Source organism: Morus notabilis, unplaced genomic scaffold (genome assembly GCF_000414095.1).
Source record: "Morus notabilis unplaced genomic scaffold, ASM41409v2 Scaffold503, whole genome shotgun sequence".
Lineage (NCBI taxonomy): Eukaryota > Viridiplantae > Streptophyta > Magnoliopsida > Rosales > Moraceae > Morus > Morus notabilis.
Window position 1 is genome coordinate 438,828 of NW_010366489.1, and position 24,717 is coordinate 463,544.

Below are 24,717 nucleotides of genomic sequence, written 5' to 3' on the forward strand. Positions count from 1 at the left end.
AAATCAATCATCAATTGTCACTAGTGTTGGTATTTGGCCATGATTTACAAAGTCAATCTTATTCAACCGCACACAGCACAATACTTGCTCTGGCAATTCCTCTTGTTTTTGTGCCTAGCAACACAGCATCAAAGAGAAATCATTCTCTAGCTATCAAATAATGGAATCAGCTCTCAGTAAGTTGACTCAAGTTAAAATTATATCAAGGGACAATGTAATAAATAAGGAGAACTTCTGGTAGGCTAAAGGAAAAAAAAAAAAAAAAAAAAACTACCACTAATGACACAATTCTAAAACCATATGATTTTCATCAAGTTATCCGTTTATTTCGCTGATTCGAGTTTAAAATTCAAGTTTTGCTACAGTAAAAAGCTCTCACAAACAATAACATATAACTTTTTTGTTACAGTAAAAAACTCTCACATAAAATTACATATTAACTCGAATTAAAAACTCGAATCAGCGAATTAAACGGTCTGTCTGTTTCTTTTTCTTGTTAGTTTGAAATGGGAGATGTGATTTGACAAGCTCAAAATTGCGTCACACGAGTAACTCATTTCTTTTATGCCTTACCACAAAATTGTCTAATAAATAAACTTACCTGAATAGTTAAACCCAAATCAAGAATCCCATTCTTGAAACGGTCTTGAAATGATTCAAGTCCTTTTCTGGATATGTAGCTGAACCTGTGTATATCAAGGTCAATCTCAAAGTAATTGGATCCCTGGACAAACGAAAAAGAGAACCAAATTTGGTTGTTTAGCTCATAATATTTTCATCAATATGGGTATTATTAGAAGCTCTTAAATAAATAAATAAAAAGGCTTTTCTTTTTAACCTTGAAGAAATCATGCTGAGGCCTTGAGAGGACTGGCTTGTCATTATAAGCATGTAAGAGCTTCCTTTCTGCAGAACCAAGTTGGAGGTCCTCTGGATTAACCACCCCAGCAAGAATTTTTAGCCTTTCCCTGAATGAAACCGTTGATTCCCTTGCAAATCCTTTAACTTTCTCCATCTCATCTTCGACGAATTTCTACGGAAAAAGCAAAAATGTGATGAGAATCCGTAAAATGTAATATACAATAAAGACAAATAGGGATGAAAAGCAAAAGATATAGCAAAGAAAATGAATCGGACTACAGTACGACCACTTAATTCTGGTCATGCTATACAATGCATTTTCAGACAATAACTGATAATCAAAATAGATCTGGATTGTTGAAATCTTTTGTTGTTGAGTCCGCACCTGACAAAACTAGCTCAGATTTCAAAAGTCCAGATCGATTTGTATATTATATATCCAATGCCTGAAAATTTAATTTCCCGGTACGATCAGAAAATAACTGGTCGTACTATAATTCTACCAGAAGAGAATACCTTGATGTTGTCCTGAAAAGTAGGACTGATTTCTTCGTCAAAATTCTCGAAGACTTTGAAATATAAGACAAGGCTCATGCCTTCCCCATTGCAGTCACCAAGCAACATGGTTGCGGGATAAGTAGGCACCTGCAGCAACAACACATAACCAAATTCACACTCAACTCATGCATGAGCTAATGAAAAATCTTGGAATCCAACGTTTTAGGACCTTTTTATTATTATTATTATTATTATTATTATTATTATTATTATTATTATTATCATCAGTGAAAAAAGAATGAGCAGAACTCTTGAACCAAATGCTTGATCCTCTTCTTCATTCTTCTTCTTTCCTTTTTCAAACCTTTTCCCTTGTCAATGACATTTCGTTATGAACTAGCAAATGTGCCCTCTAAAAATCAATGCTTGTTTTAATTCTCATTTTCCCATTGCAAGATAAAACTATAGCTTCTACTAATTAAGATTGAGGCAACATCTTGAGAGAAGAGAGAGAGAACCTGTATGTTAACAATGAGGAGGGAAGGAACTTTGTCGTTGGCTTTCACGGAAGGAAGTTCAAGGTGCTGAGCAATGTGGCTGATCTTTCGCGGGCAGATAAATAAATCGACACCGAACGGTATGTACGGGCTGAATCCTGAAGCAGGTTGTTTCTGTTTGTCTCTACATAACAGGTTGTCAACCTTAGACAGAAATCTTAAAAAGAAATCAAAACAAAAGAGGAAAGAAAACAGAACCAATCAATGCGTGCCTGAAATAATTTTCGCCTCGGAGCTTAAAAACCGATGGTGAAACCTCAGACCAGCATCCCGGGATTGGTTTCTCTCCTGTCGAACATGGGATTCTTAGTCCTGCCCTTGGACGATACAATAATTTCTCAGCAGCACCTGAATCATAACATGCGTTTCTAATCATATGACAAAAAATATGGTTTTCTTAGGATGTGAAACTAATCAAAATACACTTACAAAATTCGGTCTTTTCGTTTCCATCAATGGACTTCCTCTTGTAAGAAAGCATGATCAAAGTGGACTGCTTTCGTGGACTGGACACAGACTGATTCTTGTCATTGAAACTCACCGAAGGAAGCAAGCGAGGCATGCAGGATTTCAAGTTGTTTTCTTGCGTTTTCTCGGACGAGAAAGCTGTGGCTCCGTCGATCTTGAGATAGCTCTCACAGAACTCCTCATACTTAGACCCCGAATCCACGAAGCATGAAGCGCTTTCGTAATGGAGCAATTGAGTACTTGGGATGTTCCCGATTGGATTGCTTGCTAAAGGGAAACCATCTGACGGCCCAAAAAAGGAAAAAAAAAAAAAAAGGAAGCAAAGTTGGGTACTAATCAGAAAATCATAGACAGAAAAGAGATTCTCTTTGTTGTAATGAGATGGAAACTGCATGACCTCCATGAACACTACTGAAGTCATCATCTGAATCCGACTCAAAAATACTAAGAGAGTCAAACCAGGCTTCTTCTTGGCACATCCCTGCATACAATTCAATTCCATTTTCAGTAAAGCACTCTTAGGGCCTGTTCTTTTCTCGGTTTGAACAGAAAATTTAAATTTTTACGAGAGTTTTCACTATAGAAAAATGTTTAAATTGTGGTTCAAATCTATAAAAACAACAGACTTTTATTGTTTTTTTTTTTTCATTAAAACAATGAATAAAATGTGAAAAAAGGGTAATCCCTGTTGCCTAGTGTTGAGCAATTGCTTCAAATTAGTTTTAGAAAAGTTATTTTTTCGTGTTTTTTTAATAAGTTATTATTTTTTATTTTTAGGTAAAGATAATTAAGAGTTTATAAATAAGTGTTTTGTATAAGATTTTGCGTGTTTAGAGAAAAGTACAGAAAAAGAGTACCTTCTTTTGAGAGAAACAGAGAAAAGTGAGGAGAGAGATAGGCAAAACGTGTAAAGAGTTTTAAGTAAAGAGAGAGTGAGAAAGTTTGTTGAGTGTGTAATTTTAAAATTATTAGTGAATTTTTCTCTCTTTCATAGAGATAAGAAAATTTTCAAACCACTTAAATCTTTATCTTCTCAGTCTTTTTATTATTTTTATTTCAGTTTATTTTGTTTGCTGCGTACGTATAAAGGTATGTTTTTCCCCCAACACCTAGAACAACACGAAAAAGTTTCGTGGTTGCAAGCTTAGTCTTGCAGTAAATTGACACCGTTGCCTCTAATGTTGAAAGTTTAAATTCAAGTGCTCCCATGAGTTCTAAAAAGAAAAGAAAACGTTTGAAGCTTTTACCGCCATTTGAATCAGCTTGGCTGTGGTTCCATTGAAGCTGAGTGAGGTGAAATGTCATGTTCGAGACCTCGGATCTCTTGCAAGTAGTGGTACTAGTAGCAGCAGCGCCTTTCTCAAAGCCGAGATGAACAAACTCAGGAACGGAGGCGGAAATCCTTCCTCGGCGTTTGCCGGATGTTCGGCACTTTCTCCGAGTCGTTCTGATCCTTTTATTCGATTTTGAGACGCAGCCACCCATTCCGACGACAATTTCACAAAGGTGTTTGTTGCCAACTTCACAAATAGAGCAGGAACAAAAGATAGCATAAAAAACCTGTAATGCAATCAAGAAAAAAGAAAAAAGCAAAAAGAAAGAAAAAAAAAACCTTAAAACTCAGCATTGATGCTCTGTAACTTGACATATCAAAACAATTTCAATAATCTTCTTTTGTGGATCAGTTACATACCTTGAATATAAAATCAATCCCAAGTGGGCAGTTTTTTTTGCCGTCTCTAGTTAGTTAGTTAGTTTCCGCTCACTACTTAGAGAAGAAAAAATATCATGTCTAAGATATCACATCGATTTGTCACAAAGATTACTCCACCTTATTCTCCATCTTTTGGAGAAAACCTGAAGACAACCCAAAAATAAACAAACAAATAAATAAAAGGTGAATTTTAATTTGATGTGTAACATGAACTAAGCGAAAGTTTTTCGCCAACTCCATGAAACGGAAAACTAGAGGATGATCTAAGAACCTTGAAGGACGTTTGATGCTTGATGTTTAACCAGAAATGTCGTAGTTAAATATTGCCTAAAAAAGTTGAAAAGGAAGAGGAGAAAGTGAATTCTTATGTGATGAAGAGAGAACAAATAGAAAGAGTTGTATTAGTCTCTATCAAGTACGGATTAGAAAAATGGATAGATGTTGATTATTTGGTAAGTTGTAAGATGTTCGACAAATTTGTATTAACAACTTGCTGATACGCGTCTATAAAACCAAATGAAATATTATTATATTAAAAAAAACCAACAAATGATTGCTTTTTTTTTTTTTGGGCATTGAAAAGGGTTGACAAAAGAACATAGAAAAATATTGGAAAGAAATGAAAATAAAATACAAATTAATCATGTTTAAAGTGAAAAACATAAAAACAGGACAGAACAATAAGGAAACAGAGAAATAAAAAAAAAAGATAATTAGAAAATAAAAAGAAGAACCAACCTGAGAAAATGAAGATCATATTCCAAGGGAGGAACCAAGGATTCCTCCTTTCTTCCTCTTTTGTCTCTCTCGTCTCTGTCTCTCTCACTTTCTCTTCTTCTTTTTTTTTTTTGGAAAACAAAAAAAAAATCTCTGTTGTCTCAAAAATGGACAAGAAATAGAATTACACAGAAAAAAAAGAAAGGCCGAAAAGAGAAAGTACGACACAACACAAAGAAGACGTGCGTTGTATTCGGCTCCTTTCTTTTAAATGTCTCTCTCTCCTGTCTCTCGTCTGTTTTCGTTCTCTTACTTTGTTTTTCTTAATTTAATTATTATTTTTTATTAATAAATCTGGTTTGGTTTTTATTGCCTGAGATTTCGCGGGCAGATGGGCATCATGGCGAATGCAGAGACAGAAACTTTAGCTTTTTTTTTTTTTTTTTTTTTTTTGTTAATACAGAACTTTAGCTTAAAATTGTTAATAAACACCCCCGCCGACTCCGCTTCATCTTTTCCCCACGTGTGACCATCCTTTTGAGAAAAACATAATATAATACTAAAATTAAATCCAACCTTCTGTTCTCTTGTTATTTCTTAGAATTTGTAGGTTGTTGCTATTTTTTGAATGTTTGATGCATACGCTTTAACAAAAGTCTAGCTTCTGTCGACTCAATATGGTACGGTACTCGTTCACTTATCATTTAGGTTTCATTCATTTTATCGATTTAAGTTTTCAGTTCTAGATTTTTGTAGTTAAAAATTTTAAAAAACTGTCACATCTAACTTTTTCGGCTACAGTTAAAAACTCTAAAAAAATATCACATCTCAGCTCGAATTAAAAACTCGAATCCGCAAAGCGAACGAGGCCTTATTAACTTTGTATTATAAGCATCCTAATTCCTTTTTTTTTTCCTACATTAAAATAAGGATGTAGTAACCCTTCTCTGAAAATAAATGTTATCGATAAAACAATTTTATGTGTTTGTTTTTAGAACATTGTCAAAAATCATATGATCATATACGTAAGAGATAAAATATAACATATGACATGTTAATTAAAAACCATATAGTATATTTTATTTATATATTATTTTAATTAACGTGACATGATACTATTCATATGAGCCGAAACTCATAAATATATATGTGATAACATAATAGTCGATGTCAACAGTAATCGGATATCATGCTATAATGTGACGTTTTAATGTATGATTCAAATAATGTTGATATATAACATTTTTCTTCTTTTTGTGCAACTCTAAGCGGCAAATTTAAAAATAAAGGGAATAAAATAGATGATCATGCACGTGGCCATAAGATGCTACAAATTATTTGACACTTTTTATCAATTCTCTTGGAGGTCAACATCATGGCAGAGTGACAAAGGGGAAAGAATTAAACAGTTTTCTGGGATGCACATCCTTTGGCAGCACGGGAATTGGGAATATTTAGTCGGCAGATAAACAAAAACCAGCCTTTTGCTAAATGCTTATCAACTTTTGTTTAGTTTCATTCCGCTCAATCACATATAATTGTAACCATCAGACTCTAATTCATAATTTTTTACAATATTTTTTCTCTTAAAAAATACACATAAAATAAAAATAATTTTAAATTGAGCCCGTTCATTTCGCTGATTCGAGTTGAAATGTGATTTTGTGTGAGAACTTTTTACTGTAGCAAAAAAGTTAAATGTGAAAAATGTAATTTTATGTGAGAACTTTTTACTGTAGCAAAAAAGTTAAATGTGACTGTTTCTGAGAGCTTTTTACTGTAGCAAAACTCGAATTCTAAATTTAAATCAGCGAAATAAACGGACCCGTATCTTCTAAATTCTAAACAAGCAATTCATGTACGTGTACTTTTTGCTTGAAAGGATGTTTCAGTTATTTTTATTTTTATTTTTTTAAGAAAATTTGTTTTCTGGTTTGTTGATCGAGCTTCATGGAAGGAATTGTCTTGTCATCATTTAAAAGTGTACTGGGTAACTTGCAAGCACACTGTAATCAGTAATGAGCTATAAATTTCTGATTGGTTTTTATTGTTTTCTTGAATTCCTTTAGAGGCATTAGTGCATCAAGCTTGGATTTTGTGTCTTTAAATACTTTAAAAAAAAAAATCAGTGCTTTCAATGAATGAAATTAATTTAATGGATCGCCCACACATGCAGCACCATTGATTGATGGTTGCAATTACTCCAATTTTTTCACCTTTGCCAATGTGGAGTTGTTCCCTTTTTCAAGTCTTTTCCTAAAGGGAATTCCTTTTTTTTTTTTTTTTTCTTTTGTATTATCCCACTCTTTACGCCACATATGACAAAGAAAGCACAAAAAAGTGTTAAAATACCCAATTATATCTGTCTTTTCCCAAAATTTCCAATGCATGAAAAATCATGTTAAATTACCTATAACCAACGGAATGATTGCCAAGGGGGCACACTTAAAAAAAAATAATTTCAACATATAAATTCTTTAGCATAAAATGTATAGGTATTTATAAAGATGGGGACATAAGAATAGGATGCTTAAGCAACCCCATTTAAAAATATTAATATTGATTAGTGGTTTTTTTTGCCTGTGATTAGGATTCTTTTAAATATTAATAAGTATTTTGAAGTAGACAGACAAGGAGACCCCTACTAGCCGTGTTGAAGTGGTTGGGCCGTAAAGCAACTTTCAAATTTTCAATATCATGAGGACAAGGTTTGTCTTTTTCGCATCTCACCTACCACTTGGAAAGAAAGACTCAAATGAACTGTTTAATTTAGACTTCCATGTTTCTAATTAAATAACAAAATTAGGTAACGAAATTTTCAGAGATTGTTTGAGTTCAATGAATATTTTGTAATGTAAGTAATTTGCATGCTTTTTAGTAGCTTTGTTACAACTTTAACTTGTGTTTATAGGGCTTAAAAAGTCTCGGAAACATCACGTTATAGCGAGAATGAAAACAAACGTTATTTTTAAACCATTTTTTAAGTAATTTATCGAGTGAAAAACAATCTAAGTAGTGAAAACAATACTTTTTTTTTCTTTTTCCTTTGTGGAAAGAATGCAATTTATTTGGTTAAAGGAAGGCAGCTGCAGCTGCTACTACCAGCCTACTAAGTTTGAAATATAACCTGTGAAGATAATCAAACGAATACAACTACAACTCGGCATTGAATAATTTAGTTTACTGCAGACGGAATGGTTCTACTATTTCGTATATTTATCAACTTAAAAATCCATTATGTTATGGATCAAGAAAAATTATTTTTTTTTTAAATATCATGATACTTAGAAAATCCATTATTTATTTGTAAAATCTATTATTATTGCCGCTAATCAACTAATGTTGACTCAAGAGTGGCAACATGAACATTTTAAAATTCATGGGATATATTGATAAAAGTGGCAAAGTTCGGGAGAATTTTATAAACATTCATTATGTTATCAATCAAGAAAAATTATTTATTTGTAAATATCATGATACCTGGATAATCACGTATAATTCACATGGACTGTAATTTTTGCTTCCACCATCCACTAAATAATTTGGCTATTGCTGACATAGTAATTTTATATATAATTTCATTGTTTTATCAACTTAATAATTCATTACGCATTATTGATAAAAAAAAAAACTTACTTATTTATAAATATCATGATACGTGGATAATCGCATATTGTTCACATGAATTGCAATTTTTTTGCTTTCAAAAACCACTAAATAATTAGTTATTACAGATAATATGATTTTATAGTTTTGCTGGATAAGGGTGGAGGTATGGCAGAGGCGTAATTTAGGAGTTTTATCAACTTCATTTCTTTTTACCTTTAGGAGATTTTTCCATAGTTTATTTTTTAATTTTTTTTAAAAAGAAAAACTAAGCTAAAGCGAAAATTTTTTTGTATCCATCATACATTCATAATTTTCGTGCAACAGATCATAATCTCAATTGAGTAATACAACTACAAACATAATTCTCAGATGTGCTATCACTAGTTGTTCCATTGACACTTGAGATCATAGTCTTATTTGTAATGAAAACATCCTTTAAAGTTGCTTTGATAACAAAAACTGCACTTTCGTGGCTTCCAATATACCTTTTTTTTTTTTTTTAAATTTAAATTTTTTGCTTATTTCCGCCATCCCTACTTTACATTTAACTGATCAGGTCTCGTTCAATTCGTTAATTCGAATTTTTAATTTGAGTTGAGATGCGATTTTGTGTGAGAGCTTTTTACTGTAGTAGAAAAAATTATATGTGATTTTTTATGAGAACTTTTAACTGTAGCAAAATTGAAATTGAAAACTCAAATTAATAAAATAAACGAGACCCGAGAAAATCATTTTTTGAATAAGAAAAATAGAAACCCGAACATAAAAAAATAAAAAAAAATAAAAAATCATTAAGCAAATAACATCTTCGTTTGGTGCAAACACACTCAGGAGGATGGAGAATATCTAACTGCTACATCAAAATCAGATAGAGAATCTGATAATAGTTCTTTAATCTTGCTTTAAACAAATTTGGCAGAGCTAGCTTCTAGACCTCCCTCTTCCCAATTTTTTATGTGTTTTTATGATATTGGAAAGTGGAGGGGAAAAAAAAAACACTGAAAATTTGTATATTAGTTTAATTGATTGTTCGATGGTAACCAAACAAAATAGAAGATATTATTTTCCCACATCTCCTAATCAATTATGTGTTGTGGTTCACAGCTACAATAACACTTCAAGGGATTAGAGTTGTTCCCCCGCAGCCAAATGAAAACCCATTACCACTTCAACAACCTCAGAAAAGTAGACCATTTATCAACTATTTATGCAAGATATACCTAGTTTTATTGTTTGCTGAGTTGTGTTATGCTTCCGTTCGTTTTATCAAAATTTTTTTATAGCTCTGAGGTGAGTCCCATGTCAGCGGGGGTGAGATGCATTTGTGGTGTTAAGTGTTCATAAATTTTCCTCGAGTCAATAATTATCTGCATAAGAACATTTTGTTGGGTCCACCTGAAAAGTTTAAGAAAGTATATAGGTAAATTTTTAGTTATAAAAATTAATAGGCAATAACTTTTCAAGTTATGGTTCATAACCAGATAAATTATGGACAAACTTGTTAATTTATGATTCATAGTCAGCCAAGTTATGGACAAAAACTGTGAATTATGGACAATAACTTGTCAAGTTATAGATCATAACCAGACAAGTTATGGACAAAAATAATAATTTGGCCTATTTATTAATTTATGTAAACTATTAGCCTATTAATTTTAATTCATCTCAAGTCTTAGCATATTTCTCTCTTTCTCCCTTTATAATTCATGGTATGATATTACCTCTTCTTAAAGGTTTTTGTGGACGAATTATCTGTGGGTTTTGTAAATTATGCTTCTTATATTCAAATTATATCTTTACTACATTATTAGGAGATAATTAGTATGTGTGAAATGTTCTGTAAGGAGTTTTGCAAGAAGTTTCTTCTCCCTTCATCAAGCAAATTTTTTTTTATATATACTTTTTATGTCTTTTTTATCCTACCTTTTGCTTTAGATTTTTTTTTTCTCATTTGTCTCTTTTTTTTTTTTTTTTTACAATATATAACCGTTATTTTAAATGAGTAGTGATTATGTATTTTTAACTCGTATTATTATAAATAAGAGAGAAAAAGCTACTTCGGAAATATATAAAGGGACTCAATAATGTGATCACTAAACCTTGATTGATTTTTCCTATATATAGTATAGTTTGAGATTTGAGACTAATCTTGCAATTCAGTCCGGTAAGTAATCCTGCTTTGGCATATTCTTTAGTTTCACCTAACCAAGTCAATGCCCCTTTTAATGGTAAATAACGTGTGAAAAGAGAACAAAAGAACTTCAACGAGTTCTGACAATTTAGCGCTTTTTTTATTCTTTTTATTTTTTCCTCAAGATTAACACCTAATGCACCAAACTTGTTTAAGAGCTCATTTATTTTATGTATTTAAACTCACAGTTTTAATTTTGTTACAGTACTTTAATCTCATAAAAATTTTAAATTTTAAATGTCAAAATTAAGAATTAATGATTTAAATGCATGAACTAAACAGACTCTAAGTGATTTAAAATATTTACCGGCGCACGATATGATTAAAATAATATATGAACAGAGAGACAATATCTTAACCAATAAAAAAAATTAATTTATGAGACAAAAACCTTCTCGTTTTTGCTTTTTTTTTTCCTTGTGAATATCCTTATATTCAGAAATTATATAAAAAAATCCCTCTATTTAATAAAGTGGTTAACAAAAACCAAGAGGAGAGTTACTTTATGAAAATTGTATTGATATTCTGGTGCTTGCATTATTATGGTCCACGAACAAGCTTTGAATCACTAATAAATTGACAATGGGGGATTTGGATAATCATAAATTTGACTAGCTTTTTATCAGAATTGACTAAATAGCATTTTAAGCCATAAATGCACACAGTGAACTAGGTACAGCTCTTTTGGATCACAATTGTAAATCTGCCCAATGCTTTGGGGACAAAGATTAAGGACACCCAAGACCGGAATTAATGCAGAAAAATTAAAGGCAAAGCATTAAAACCCCCCATGTTCTTCAAATTTATAGCTGAGCTCGTAATTTATAACCTAGCACATGGGACAGTCTTCTTTTCCAATTATTGGGATCCGAACTTCACTTATAATTTAAAGATGAGAAAAAGAGGAAAATAAGTTAAGGTTTGAGATGAATTAAAATTAATAGGTCAATAGTTTACATAAGTTAATAAATAGGTCAAATTACTGTTTTTGTCAATAACTTGTCTGGTTATGAACCATAACTTGATAAGTTTGTCCATAATTTATCTGGTTATAAACCATAACTTGACAAATTATGGCCTATTAATTTCTATAACTAAAAATTGACCTATATACTTTCTTAAGCTTTTTATATTGATCTATTTTCTACTATTTCTCTTTAAAGATACTTTCGGAAACTTGGGCCTTGGCATAGCATCAAGATAGATTAAACAAAGAAAAAGAAAGTGATAGGGAAAATTTTGAAGGAAGAAATAGAAGAAATAATTAGAGAGGAGAGAACAGGAAATATTTGCATTTAATTATTTATCAAAGTCTAAATTGAAAATTATAAATACTAGATCTATTTATAAACACATAAATCCTACTAATGATCAAATCCTATTAATTTTAAATAATCCTAATAGTAATAATAACTATAAATTTGAAAAATTAGATAAATCCTAAATTATCCTAATAGATAATCAACAATCCCAATCGATAAACACAATTTGAATTCTAATTATTTATGTTCTCGTTCTTCATCATTTTTCTATCATTAGAGAATTCAACTCCGATGAGTTAAAACACAGAAAAATCATAAAGTAACAATATGGTGCAAAAAAAAAAAATTGATAAGAAATTTATAAAATAATGTCTATAAAAACAATCATACTCTTTAAATTTATAACATCGAAGCATCAACATGATTTCATAAAATAAAATAAAACAATTTTTTTCTACAAATATCATTTTTGAAACATTTTAGTATAGTATGATTCTTTTTATGTTAAAAACTATAATCTGAAAGCCTAATTCTTTCTCTAAACCTGTGCAAATTCTCTTCTTCCCCTCCACTTCAAAAACTCATTTTGCTTTGTATTTATTTTAGTTTAAACCAGTGTTCTTTACAGATCAAAATGCGAGCTTTTCTAAATGCTTGGGACATATAGTTCTACACACCAGAATCAAAGTACAAAAACAAAAGAATTAGTGCTAAATAGCTAAGACAGTGAGTCCTCTTCTCAACGTGGACAGAGTGGGGAAACATCTCCAATGTCGGTGAACTCCACGTTATTGCAGAAAGCCTCAGCCACATGATCTCCTTGCTTGCGTCGCAGATCAACATCTCTCAACACAATTCCTTCACACCCAAAGCTCTTGCTGCAATCGAACTTTATGGCAACATCAGAAGTGCTTGTACCTTTGATGTTCTGGTACAACACATCTTTCACTTGGACCGCTGAAATCTGTTGATTATGATTATTAAAACCAAGCATTTTAATCAATACTTGCAAAAAAAATTTCATAAATATATATGGTATAACCTATAACGGTGAAAATTTGACTTTGGGGTGCGCAAATATTCTTTACCTGTTCTTTGCAAGGTTTCTTCTTATCACAGTAGTTTTGATCTATTATAATGGGATTTTGCACGTTATGCATTTCAAAGTCTATAAACTTGATGTTGCTTGCACATCCTGAACCTCCCTGTATTCACAAATATTTAGTGATGCAATCGTCAATACCAATTCTATATTTGACTAAAAAAAAAAAGTGTAAAGAGCATTTTTATGATATTTTGTTCTATTTTATACTCCAACACGATTGTGATCTTTCAAATTGATATCTATTTTTGGTCATAAATTTTGAGTTTTAGAACTCGTAAAATATAATTTCAAAAATCCAATAAATTCTCTAAAAAAAGTGAAATTTGATTTGATAATAATGTAACTATTAAGTGAGAAAAACTTGATATTGCATTAAAGATGCTGTTATATTTTACCTGCCAAGTCTTGATTCTAACTCCATTCATGGTTCTAAAAAGTTTGGCTTTTCTTACAATCACGTCTGAGACATGGGCTTCCGAATTTTCAGATCCCAAGCTACCAATACTGTATGAAAAGTGAACCAACAAAGTGATACTAAAAATATGTTTATAACAATGGATAATTTTATGGTAATGTATAAATTTATATATTGCCGATTCTATTTTAAACCATCAAATCTATATTAAATTATATTAGTTTTGCACATTTTCTTTTATTCTAATGTAATTTTGATTACATTCAACTTTCAAAAACATATACTACCGGTATCATAGAAAGTTCCTATAAGATTAGTAAATTGAGATCAAGAACACAGAAACTAGAGAATGTTATATGATTTTACCTAATTCCATGACCTGGTCCACATGTTATATCAGTAGCCCGCACTTTTTGTGATCCACTCGCAATAGAAATACAATCATCGCCTAGCACACGTAAAACGGGAAAGTAGAATAAATAGTAGATAATATATTCACTAATAGCTAGCTAGGCAAATCCTTATGACTATAGCACACATAGATACACTTCTTTTTCTTTTCTTTTTTTTTTTTTTTTTTTTTTTTTTTTTTTTAAAAAAAACAAAAAAAAGACACAGATAACATGTTACTGATCTGTTGATTAAGTGAGTTAATTAATTATACCTGTTTCTATAACACATTTGGAGATGACAATGTCTTGGGTATCTGTGACATGAATTCCATCCGTATTGGGACTATCCCTTGGTGCAGTTATAGTCAGATTAGAAACTTTGACATGCTTACTGTGTTCTAAGGAAACTTGGATTTGTTGTGCATCTTTGATTTTTAGATCCCTTACTGCCAGTTTCTGGCATTTACGCAAGGTCAGAGCCTGCAAACCAAGAGTAACCTAATTAATTCTCCAAATAATAACTAATTAAACAAAGTCTCTATACATTAATTCAATTATAACGAACAATAAATTAAAGGGAAAAATATATGATGTATTGAGGGTGGAAAACAGGGTTGGAAAACAACCGTTGGTGCTCCCTTGCATGGCTGCAAATGAGTGAAAAGCAGAACAAAATAGTTAGGCACAGATTTATGGTACTAATTTTTATTATTGGATTGCATCTCATAAAAGTAGCACAAAATGATCTTAATGACCCAAATTGATTTGTTGTTCATTATCTAGCCAGACAATAGTAAAATGCCAATGTTAACTTACGAGTGATTTGTTAAGTTTGCAAGAGTGCTTCCACCATGTCTCGCCATTGCCATTGAGAGTTCCACTTCCACAACCTTCTAGAACTAAATTATCGACCCCATCGAACAAAAGCCAGTGCCTACCTAAGTCATTGTAATCCGACCGATCATCGGATGCTTCTACGGTCCCATGAATCTGTAATCACATCACATGAACCAAAGATCAAAACTTCAATTCTAGGAATGCGCATACACATTCTGATCTCTCCATCACAAACACATGTTTTTGTGTAATCCATTGGGTTACCTGAATTGTAAGATTGGATTTGCATGGACCCTTGAATTTGATTGGTCTAACAAGATAGTTCTTTGGCGGCACCACCACAAACGCCGGAGCCTTAGATGAACAAGCTTTTTCCCAAGCCTTCTTAAATGCCTAAAAAAACGTACCCACAATTCATCGAGACACAAATTATAATACTATTAGCAATATATATATATATATATATATATAGAAGTATAGAACCAAGTTCAACCAAATGGTGATTAAAAATTGACAGGACCAAATATTTTTTGTTATCTATAAATACTTGAAATTTTCAAAAGCCCCGTCACACTTTTTGTTCATCCTCTCAAATGATATAACTGAGAAATGATACAAAACTTAGTACATTACTACCCGTTTTACATACCTCTGTGTCATCTTCGACATTCCCTTTAGCTCCAAACTCATCAACATTAAAGAACGCTGGTTGTTGAATTGAAGGCTCAGAAGGGTTTCTAATTTTCTTGTGATGCGATCGATGAAATGAAGGCTTAGTTTTATTCCTTCCTTTGTAGGCATTGGGACGGAGAAGGGAAACGACACCTGTGTCAGTGTCGTTTGTATGATGATGTTGTCGTATGTCAACGTCTTTCATCTTATTAACGCTCGGGCATCTAAAGGTCTTGCTACAAACTAATTTTATCGCAACTTTTGTAGCAGTTATGCCAGTGATGTTTTGGTACAATATGTCTTTCACACGGAACGTAGAGCTCTTTTGATTATAAGATCCATTAATTAAACAGATTGACATTTTCTTTTTAACTTCTTTATTAAGCAGATTGATTGTGGTTGATACATAGTTGTGAAGCTTATTATAAACAAATTTTGTGTTTTTCTGATCGCAGTAAATTTGGTCTATTATGATGGGGTCGCGCACGTTGTTCATTTGAATATTAACGAAAATTTTGATATTGTGGGCACTTTCGGAACCCCCCTGCATTTAAACGTCACAAACTTGAAGTTAAGACACATTGTCGGATTATAAATTTATGAGAAAAATTGTTCATTGCAAGGCTGCAAAAATCAATAGAGAAAAAAGAGTACTTAGTTAGCCTTTGAACATAAGATAAGGTTAATCTTATTTATAATCTTCCAATTTAGGGGCGAGCCCATTTTAATCTATGGTATGTTCAAAATGTCTCACAACTATAGGCCTCGATCTAAGAAATTGTCATATAAAAGTCTTTCAGTTAAAATAATCAAAAGTGGATGGAAAATGACATGTGACAGTTTTGTGATATTACTTTAAGGGTCCATATTAAAGTATTACACAACTGTACTCATACAATTGACATCCATTTTTTAGAAGATTATACATGAAAGAACTTTAATGGAACAATCTTATAGAACTGAGAGAAATTGTTGAATGTTTAAATATTTTAAAGGTTGGGATTAAAATAGGATTTGTTCTCTTAAATTCGTAACCAAAAATGGAATTAACCTAATTATACAAGTCCTAGCTATAATACTACTACAAGAAAAACACACTCAGAAAATATGACTTACGAGAAATTTGTTGATTTTGCTGGAGTGTTTCCACCAAATGTCTCCATTAATGCCATGGAGGATTCCACAGCCTTGGACTGATAAATGTTGAATAGTACTATTATAAAAGAGAAGACAGTGTCCACAATATTCATTGTATTCTGAGCGCTTATCAGAAGCTTTAATGGTTCCTTGAATCTGAATGGCAAGATTATTGGATTTGCATAGGCCATCAAAATTGATTGATTTAACAAGATAATTCAATTGGAGTACCCCAAGGATTGTTGTTCCTTTTGACGACCGAGCTTTCTCCCACGCCTTCTTAAATGCCTGCCCACAAATTTTAAAAAAAATACATGTAAACTACACTTGCTATATCTCTATATATAAACCATAAACCCTTCCAACCAAATAAATATATAAATATATACTCAAATGAGCTAAAACAATATCCCATGTATTATATATACATGTAAACATAAACTCTAGGAAGAAAAGAAATGAAAATGAAAAAAAAAAAAACCCAAGTGCCTACACATTCGCCAATAATACGTAGTATCAATAATCGAAAAAAGACTGATGTATGACATCAAATCAACTAAAACACGTCCTATGTATATTACTAACCTATAGTTGCTGATAATTACTTTTAAATTCGTTAAAACATTTGGTACTAAACTATCTTCTTTTTTACAACAAATTACTATTAGCGAACTAATATTTTTGCCACCAAAAAGAAATAAAATTTATGAGATAAATTTCAGCGAATAAATTTTCCAAATTTATCGAACATGGTTTTGAGACTAAAATAATCTACCAAACATAATTTAAAAATCTGTCAATATAGTACGAATAGTGTACCTTTTTCTGTTGAGAGACTGTATAAACGCATAGTCACCTATGATTTATATACTCCATACTTATGCCACACATACATACATACATACATACATATATAACCGCATGTGTTAACGTGAATATGAGTATATATGTCATATCTACTGTATATCAGCTAAAACAATATCCCATGTATTATATATACATGTAAACATAAACTCTAGGAAGAAAAGAAATGAAAATGAAAAAAAAAAAACCCAAGTGCCTACACATTCGCCAATAATACGTAGTATCAATAATCGAAAAAAGACTGATGTATGACATCAAATCAACTAAAACACGTCCTATGTATATTACTAACCTATAGTTGCTGCTAATTACTTTTAAATTCGTTAAAACATTTGGTACTAAACTATCTTCTTTTTTACAACAAATTACTATTAGCGAACTAATATGTTTGCCACCAAAAAGAAATAAAATTTATGAGATAAATTTCAGCGAATAAATTTTCCAAATTTATCAAACATAGTTTTGAGACTAAAATAATCTACCAAACATAATTTAAAAATCTGTCAATATAGTACGAATAGTGTACCTTTTTCTGTTGAAAGACTGTATAAACGCAAAGTCACCTATGATTTATATACTCCATACTTATGCCACACATACATACATACATATATAGCCGCATGTGTTAACGTGAATATGAGTATATATGTCATATCTACTGTATATATGTATACAGATGTATTAATTAGGTAATGTGTACACCATCCATGTACAGCAGTATACATGTGTACCGTGTATGTATTTGTACTGAACATATACACAGTGTGTGTATATTTAATAGATATATATATATATATATACACACACACACATATATAACCTCCCATAGTGTCAAAGCTTATTGGGATCTAAACAAAATTCTCTTCTATCACTTCTCAACCTCTTAAAAGAACAACTTGTGGAATCTGTTTGTGTGGCGACAAGAGTACAGGGCATGCAGTGGCCAAATCAAAAAATAGCATCGAGCTCATCACCGAAGAAATATCCATCCTTACTCAACTCCGCTTCATCGTTCATGAAAACCACAAGGGCCATGAAGCAAAAGTATGAACGTTTGTTCTTGTAGTTATGTGCACGTTGTTTATTTTTACGTACCTTTGTGTCGTCTAGTTTACCATTCCTTTTGGCTGCAAAATCATCAACGTTGAGTATTGTTTTTCCTTCATCATGATCTTCCTGTTTGAGATACCTCTCAAGACGGAAGATCCGAGCCATTGAGTTGATCAAGTAGTCCATGAAATCGCCATGATCATGATGACCAAGACGTGGTTGATCGTCCAGAGACCTGCCGGAACATGAACCGAAAGAGAAAAGGACTAATATGATCAAGAAGGAAATGATTATCAATGAACTCCTTGAATGCATTGTGTTTCTGATTTTTCTCGAATGATCAAAGAGATAAATGTATATTGAATTGTGAAAGCGAATGGAGCTTGTAATGGTCATGAGCATATAAATATTAAGTGAAACAGGGATGTATTATAGTGCGTAGGGTTAGGAAGTTGTGCTAATTATAAAGAAGGATATTGCATGCGGATTATAATTAAGGAATTAGAGCAATATTAGCCAAATATTGGAGTTCATTATAATTATAAGAATTTAAACGAATAAATTAAGTAGAAGATGAAATTTGCCTTTTGTGTAGGGTTGTTAATGCTTACTATGTTTTTCTTTTGCTGGGTTGTCATTTTGGTTGGATTCTAAACCTCTTTATTTTTTTAAGTAAACTTCTTTGTTTTTCTTTCAATTTATCCTTTTAATAAAATATGATGGGGGCTTGATTGAGTTATTTAGTGGGTACCAACCTATAAGTTGGGAGGTGCTAAGTCTCTAAACTCAATTCCTATCTCTCCATTTATTTATTTATTTAAAAAAAAAGAAAAGGAAAAAAGTAGAATGTGATCCTTTGTCACAGCTAGGTGGATTAGGACTTTGAGTAATTCAAACTGTTGTTTTAATTCCTAACTCTCATAAGATATTCTCTCTGGTGGTTGAATTGATCATTAATCTACTTGTTTATTAATTAGTTGTAGCATGAGAAATTATTGTCAAGAGCATGAGGAACCATAAAATGGAGCATTAGTTAGGCAATCTCCGATACAAATGCTAGTGTCAGTAATGCTATATAGTTTATATGACAAAAAATATAAAAACAACATATAACATGTTAATTTTTTTTTGTACTCCACTTCCTTCATGGTCACTCTGTTATGTATGTGTGCAAGGAGAATTAAACACTATAAATATTATATACTCGTTCTTATAAATTTTATGTTTTGGAATTTGTATTAGTTAAGCTTTTGTAGTTTTAAATAATTTAAAAATGGAAAACATTGTAATTATTAAATAAAAAAGTAAACACATTAATCAATGAAAACTAAATACCAAAATTTGATATATGCTATACTTGATGTCAAATTTGACAATAAATACTACATAGATATGTCAAATTTAACATTAAGTATACAATTATAATTGAGAATATATTTCTTACAAATGTCCAATTTTAGCATTAGCATGAAAGATTATCTTAGGACAAGTCTTGTCTAAAATTAAAAAGTAAATTATATTGAAAGCTACATTAAATACATTTTCTATTAAGCTACAAATATTCTCTTTTCGAATAGACCATACCTATATATATAATTGAATTTTATTAGGGAATAAGAAGTAAGATATTTTTTCACAAAATTTCATACAAAACATAAAAAGAAAAAAAAAACTGAATAATGGCACGTGCCCACTGAATCCGTCACTAATCAAGAGTAGTAAAATAATAAGGGATAACATCCACTAATCGCAATTGTGTGTTGCCTTCAACAAGAAAATATTAAAAGGGCAGAGATAAAAATTATATGTCAACTTTTTGAAATTGGAGTACTTTAGTTGAACTGGAGGGTGATTTTAGCATTGGGTTTAGGGATGGAATCCATTCCCATGGATGATGAAGCAGAGACGGTAGGGTTGTTTAAGAGTGAGGCAGCAGGTTGTGTTTCTGATTTATGAAGGAATCTCATGGACGTACGTGGGGAAAATATATATATATATATGTATATATATATAAGAAAGAAACAAAAGCATGTGTAGTACATAGTTTAAGCCGGCAATTTTGATTTTGAATTCAAATTTTATAAAAGAATTCATTGACAAAAATTTTTTATAAGAAAAAATATTATAACAGAATTAGAAATCATAAGTTTAAAAGTGTGAACCAATCAGATCCAAAGTTTTTAAGTTTTTTTTTGTTTTTAAGACGAAAAGTTTCTAATATTGTTGCACGTCTTTTTTTTTTTTTTTTTTTTTTTTTTTTTTCCGGTAGAAATATGCTGCATACTTCCGTGTGTATGAGAGCATGTAGCACTAATTATGTCAGAGGAATAGAATAGAACTACGAATTATGCATGCATACATTTATGGATGGACAGATAATGGGGATATCAGAGGGCAAACTAATTAGAAGCTAGCTTCCTAGTATATATCTGTTTGTAGTTAGTCAGAAAAGGAATTTATAAAGGCAGCCCTTTGAGTAAAACCCCAAAAACAGTGTAATTTGTTTTTCATCTAGTCACATGATCTCTATCCTTCTCACTGGAGATCAAGTAGTAGTATCACGGATGATTTGTTTAGTTCGCTGATTTAAATTGAGATGTGATTTTACGTGAGAATTTTTTATTGTAGTAAAAAAATTAGATGTGACTGTTTCTGAGAACTTTTTATTATAATAAAACTTAAATTTTAAATTCGAATCAATAAAATGAACGAGACTTAATACTACTTAGCATCCCCACTACTCTTATTTAAGGATATAAAATTTTTTTACGTCCTTTTATAATAATCACGTCACGTCAATTTAAATTATCATGTCACACTATAAAAATAAAATAAAAAATAAAATAAAAAAAGAAGAAGAAAGAAACATGTGAGCCAAAGTCTTTATTTGCCTCAATTAATTTGCCTCTCTCTTTCCTTTTTCCCTTTTTGAAAAACAACACAAACAAAGAACAGGTCTCTCTACCCTGCAATAACTGGAATTCAGTCCCAAGTGACGGACGATCCACGTTCGCACGTTATCGCACATTTTGTGATCCACTCACAATAGAAAACAGAAATACTAAACTGACAAACCCTTACGAATACATAGATACACATGTTAGTCTATTAATCATTAATTGAGTTACAAGTATAATACGTGTACATGTTTTTACATAATACATTTGGAGATATCATTGTCTTGGTATGTGTGACGTGAATTCAATATTGGGACTACCCTATGGTGCAGTAGTTACAGCGAGATTAGAAGCTTTGACATGCTTCCAGTGTTCGAAGGAAACTTGAATTTGTTGTGCATATCTTTGATTCTTAGATTCCTTACTGCCAGTCCCTTGCATTTATGAAAGCCGGCAACTAAGAATACATGCACTAATTGTCCAAATCAATAACTAATACAGAACTCGTAATGTATGTTTATGACCGCGTTAATTATAGTCAAAATCAAATCAAAATATGAGGAAGTAGGTAAAATTGATAGAATTTAATAGACTTAAAACAAAAGCCCTGTTGATTTTATTGATTCGAGTTTAAAATTTGAGTTTTGTTACATTAAAAAATTCTCATAAATAGTCACAACTAATATTTTTACTACAATAAAAAGCTCTCACATAAAGTCACATCTCAACTCAAATTAAAAACTCGAATCAGTGAACTAAACTGGTCCAGAGTCTTACTATAAAATCTCGTGTTCTTGATTCACGTAGCATACTTTTATTAGTTAGATAAGCAATGGCACAGAGATAAAAAGATAACAGAGCTTACTCCACCCATATAGAATATACATGTCAAAGGAATATACAGAATATAACAAATTATGCATGTAAATTATAGTATCTTTGTGTTGGTCAGAAAATCTTTGGTAGTATCTGTTTGTATTTCTTAGTTGTCCGGCACTCTCACAACTCTCGTCACTCTCACTGACACACATTTGAAGTAGTATTACGTTTTTGCCTTTTCCTTTTAGAAAGAGAACACAAACAAAGAAGTGAAGAATTGATATCTCTACTACTACTGAAGCCAAAAACCACCCAAAAAGGAAAAAAAAAAAAATATATATATATATATATATATATATGGTGGTTAAAATATGTATAGTGATCTTCTTTCTCTGTATTTCATATTTATTACCAATTTTAAAAACTATGGCGAATAAAGATACTTTCAAGTTTTTATCAATGCACCTCTCTTACGACATTAATTGGCATTCATGATACTGTTAACTCTTATCTTCGTCATCTCCTTCTCCAGACTCTCTCTCTTAATTTTTCCAGTGACATAAACTTATGTGACAGACAATTCCAACATACACTTGCACACACTCAACATAACAATTACTGATTTTAATTCCTAAAATTCGTATATTAATTTTTGAATGTAAAACATAAATAAAAATGTAAATTTTTGACCCATCCCGACCCCTGGTCGCCCCACTACTCGGGCCGGGGGCTTTTTGACAGCGTTTTACTTATTTTTTATCATTTTTTGAGGCCTTTTTTTACAGGCATGCCCAGAAAAAATGTAAAAAAGTTGTATGCAAAATTTGATAATTTTTTAACGTCGTTTTTATTTTATTTTATTTTTCAAACACGAAAAATAAAGGAAATTAGAAAAAATAGAATATTCAACAAAAAATTGTGCCACTTGTTGCATTAATTCCTAAAAATCATATATTAATTTTAGAATGCAAAACATAAATAAAAATGTAAATTTTTTACCCATCCCGGCCCCAAGGCGCCCCTCTACGAGGGCTTGAGGCTTTTTGACAGTGTTTTACTTTTTTTAATAATTTTTTGAGGTCATTCTTTCCTGGCATGCCCAGCAAAATGTGATGATCGTGTCTACAAAATTTCATAATTTTTTGACCTCCTTTTTTATTTTATTTTATTTTTTAAAGATAAAAAATAAAGAAAATCATAAAAAATAGAATATTCATAAAAAATGGAGCCGCTTATTGGATTAATTCCTAAAAATTGTATATTAATTTTAGAATGCAAAAAATAAATAAAAATATAAATTTTTGACCCATCCCGGCCCCTGGGCGCCTCACTACGCAGCCCATGGGCTTTTTGATAGCGTTTTACTTTTTTTGTCTTTTTTTGATGCCTTGTTTTGCAGGCATGTGCAGAAAAATGTAAGGATCTTCTATGCAAAATCTCATAATTTTTTGACATCGTTTTTATTTTATTTTATTTTTCAAACACAAAAAATAAAGAAAATCATAAAAAATAGAATATTCATCAAAAAATGGTACCGCTTATTACATTATTTCCTAAAAATGGTATATTAATTTTAGAATACAAAACATAAATAAAAATATAAAATTTTGACCCATCCCGGCCCCTGGGCGCCCAACTACGCGGGCCGAAGGCTTTTTGACTGCATTTTACTTTTTTTTTGCCATTTTTTAAGGCCATTATTTCCAAGCATGCTCAGAAACATGCAAAGATGGTGTCTGCAAAATTTCATAATTTTTTGACATCATTTTTATTTTTTTTTATTTTTCAAACACGAAAAATAAGTAAAAATATAAAAAATAGAATGTTCATAAAAAAATGGTGCCGCTTGTTGCATTAACTCCTAAAAATCGTATATTATTTTTAGAATGTGAAACATAAATAAACATATAAAATTTTGACCCATCTCAGCCCCTAGGCGCCCCACTACGCTGGCCGGGGGCTTTTTGACGCGTTTTACTTTTTTTTATCATTTTTTGAGGCCATTATTTCCAGGCATCCCTAGAAGAGGTAAAGATGATGTCTGTAAAATTTCATAATTTTTTGACATCATTTTTATTTTATTTTATTTTTCAAGTACGAAAAATAAAGAAAATCATAAAAATAGAATATTCATCAAAAAATATTGACTCTTGTTGCATTAATTCTAAAAAATTGTATATTAATTTTAGAATACTAAACATAAATAAAAATATAAATTTTTGACCCATCTCGGCCCCTAGGTGTCCCACTACGCTGGCCGGGAGCTTTTTGACAGCGTTTTATTTTTTTGTCATTTTTGAGGCCCTGTTTTGTAGGCACGCCTAGAAAAATGTAAGAATCTTCTATGCAAAATTTCATAATTTTTTGACGTGGTTTTTATTTTATTTTATTTTTGATTAACGAAAAATAAAGAAAATCATAAAAATAGAATATTTATCAAAAAATGGTGCCGCTTATTGCATTAATTCCTAAAAATCGTATATTAATTTTAGAATGCAAAACATAAATAAAAATATAAATTGTTGACCCATCCCGGACCTTAAGTGCCCCACTACGCGGGCCGGGGTTTTTTAACAATGTTTTATTTATTTTTTGTCAGCTTTTGAGGCCATTGTTTCCAGGCATGCTCAGAAAAATGTAAAGATGGTGTCT

At 31.2% G+C, this 24,717-nt stretch overlaps 2 protein-coding genes across 4 annotated transcripts; both read right to left on the reverse strand.

Annotated features, from left to right (window-relative positions):
• Nucleotides 1-5,115, reverse strand: LOC21398804. Of its 3 annotated transcripts, XM_024173672.1 has the most exons (12): nucleotides 4,837-5,115; nucleotides 4,370-4,425; nucleotides 4,078-4,241; nucleotides 3,632-3,944; nucleotides 2,782-2,865; nucleotides 2,346-2,666; nucleotides 2,129-2,264; nucleotides 1,878-2,040; nucleotides 1,378-1,506; nucleotides 839-1,033; nucleotides 602-724; nucleotides 1-114 (listed from the first exon to the last, which is right to left on the reverse strand). In XM_024173672.1, the coding sequence occupies exons 4-12, from the start codon at nucleotides 3,867-3,869 to the stop codon at nucleotides 4-6; spliced, it is 1,500 nt and encodes a 499-aa protein (XP_024029440.1). In that variant the 5' UTR covers nucleotides 3,870-3,944; nucleotides 4,078-4,241; nucleotides 4,370-4,425; nucleotides 4,837-5,115; the 3' UTR covers nucleotides 1-3. The 3 variants fall into 3 exon arrangements, with proteins under 3 accessions (XP_024029440.1, XP_024029441.1, XP_024029439.1); XM_024173673.1 differs by lacking the exon at nucleotides 4,370-4,425 and having other exon boundaries at nucleotides 3,632-3,904; XM_024173671.1 differs by lacking the exon at nucleotides 4,370-4,425.
• A 7,501-nt stretch (nucleotides 5,116-12,616) lies between these two features.
• Nucleotides 12,617-18,664, reverse strand: LOC21398805 (polygalacturonase). The gene is made up of 9 exons (XM_024173668.1): nucleotides 18,395-18,664; nucleotides 14,891-15,019; nucleotides 14,606-14,779; nucleotides 14,416-14,436; nucleotides 14,062-14,269; nucleotides 13,764-13,845; nucleotides 13,378-13,486; nucleotides 12,966-13,082; nucleotides 12,617-12,841 (listed from the first exon to the last, which is right to left on the reverse strand). Exons 1-9 carry the CDS (start codon nucleotides 18,662-18,664, stop codon nucleotides 12,617-12,619), a joined length of 1,335 nt encoding a protein of 444 aa, XP_024029436.1.
• Nucleotides 18,665-24,717: the final 6,053 nt, after the last annotated feature.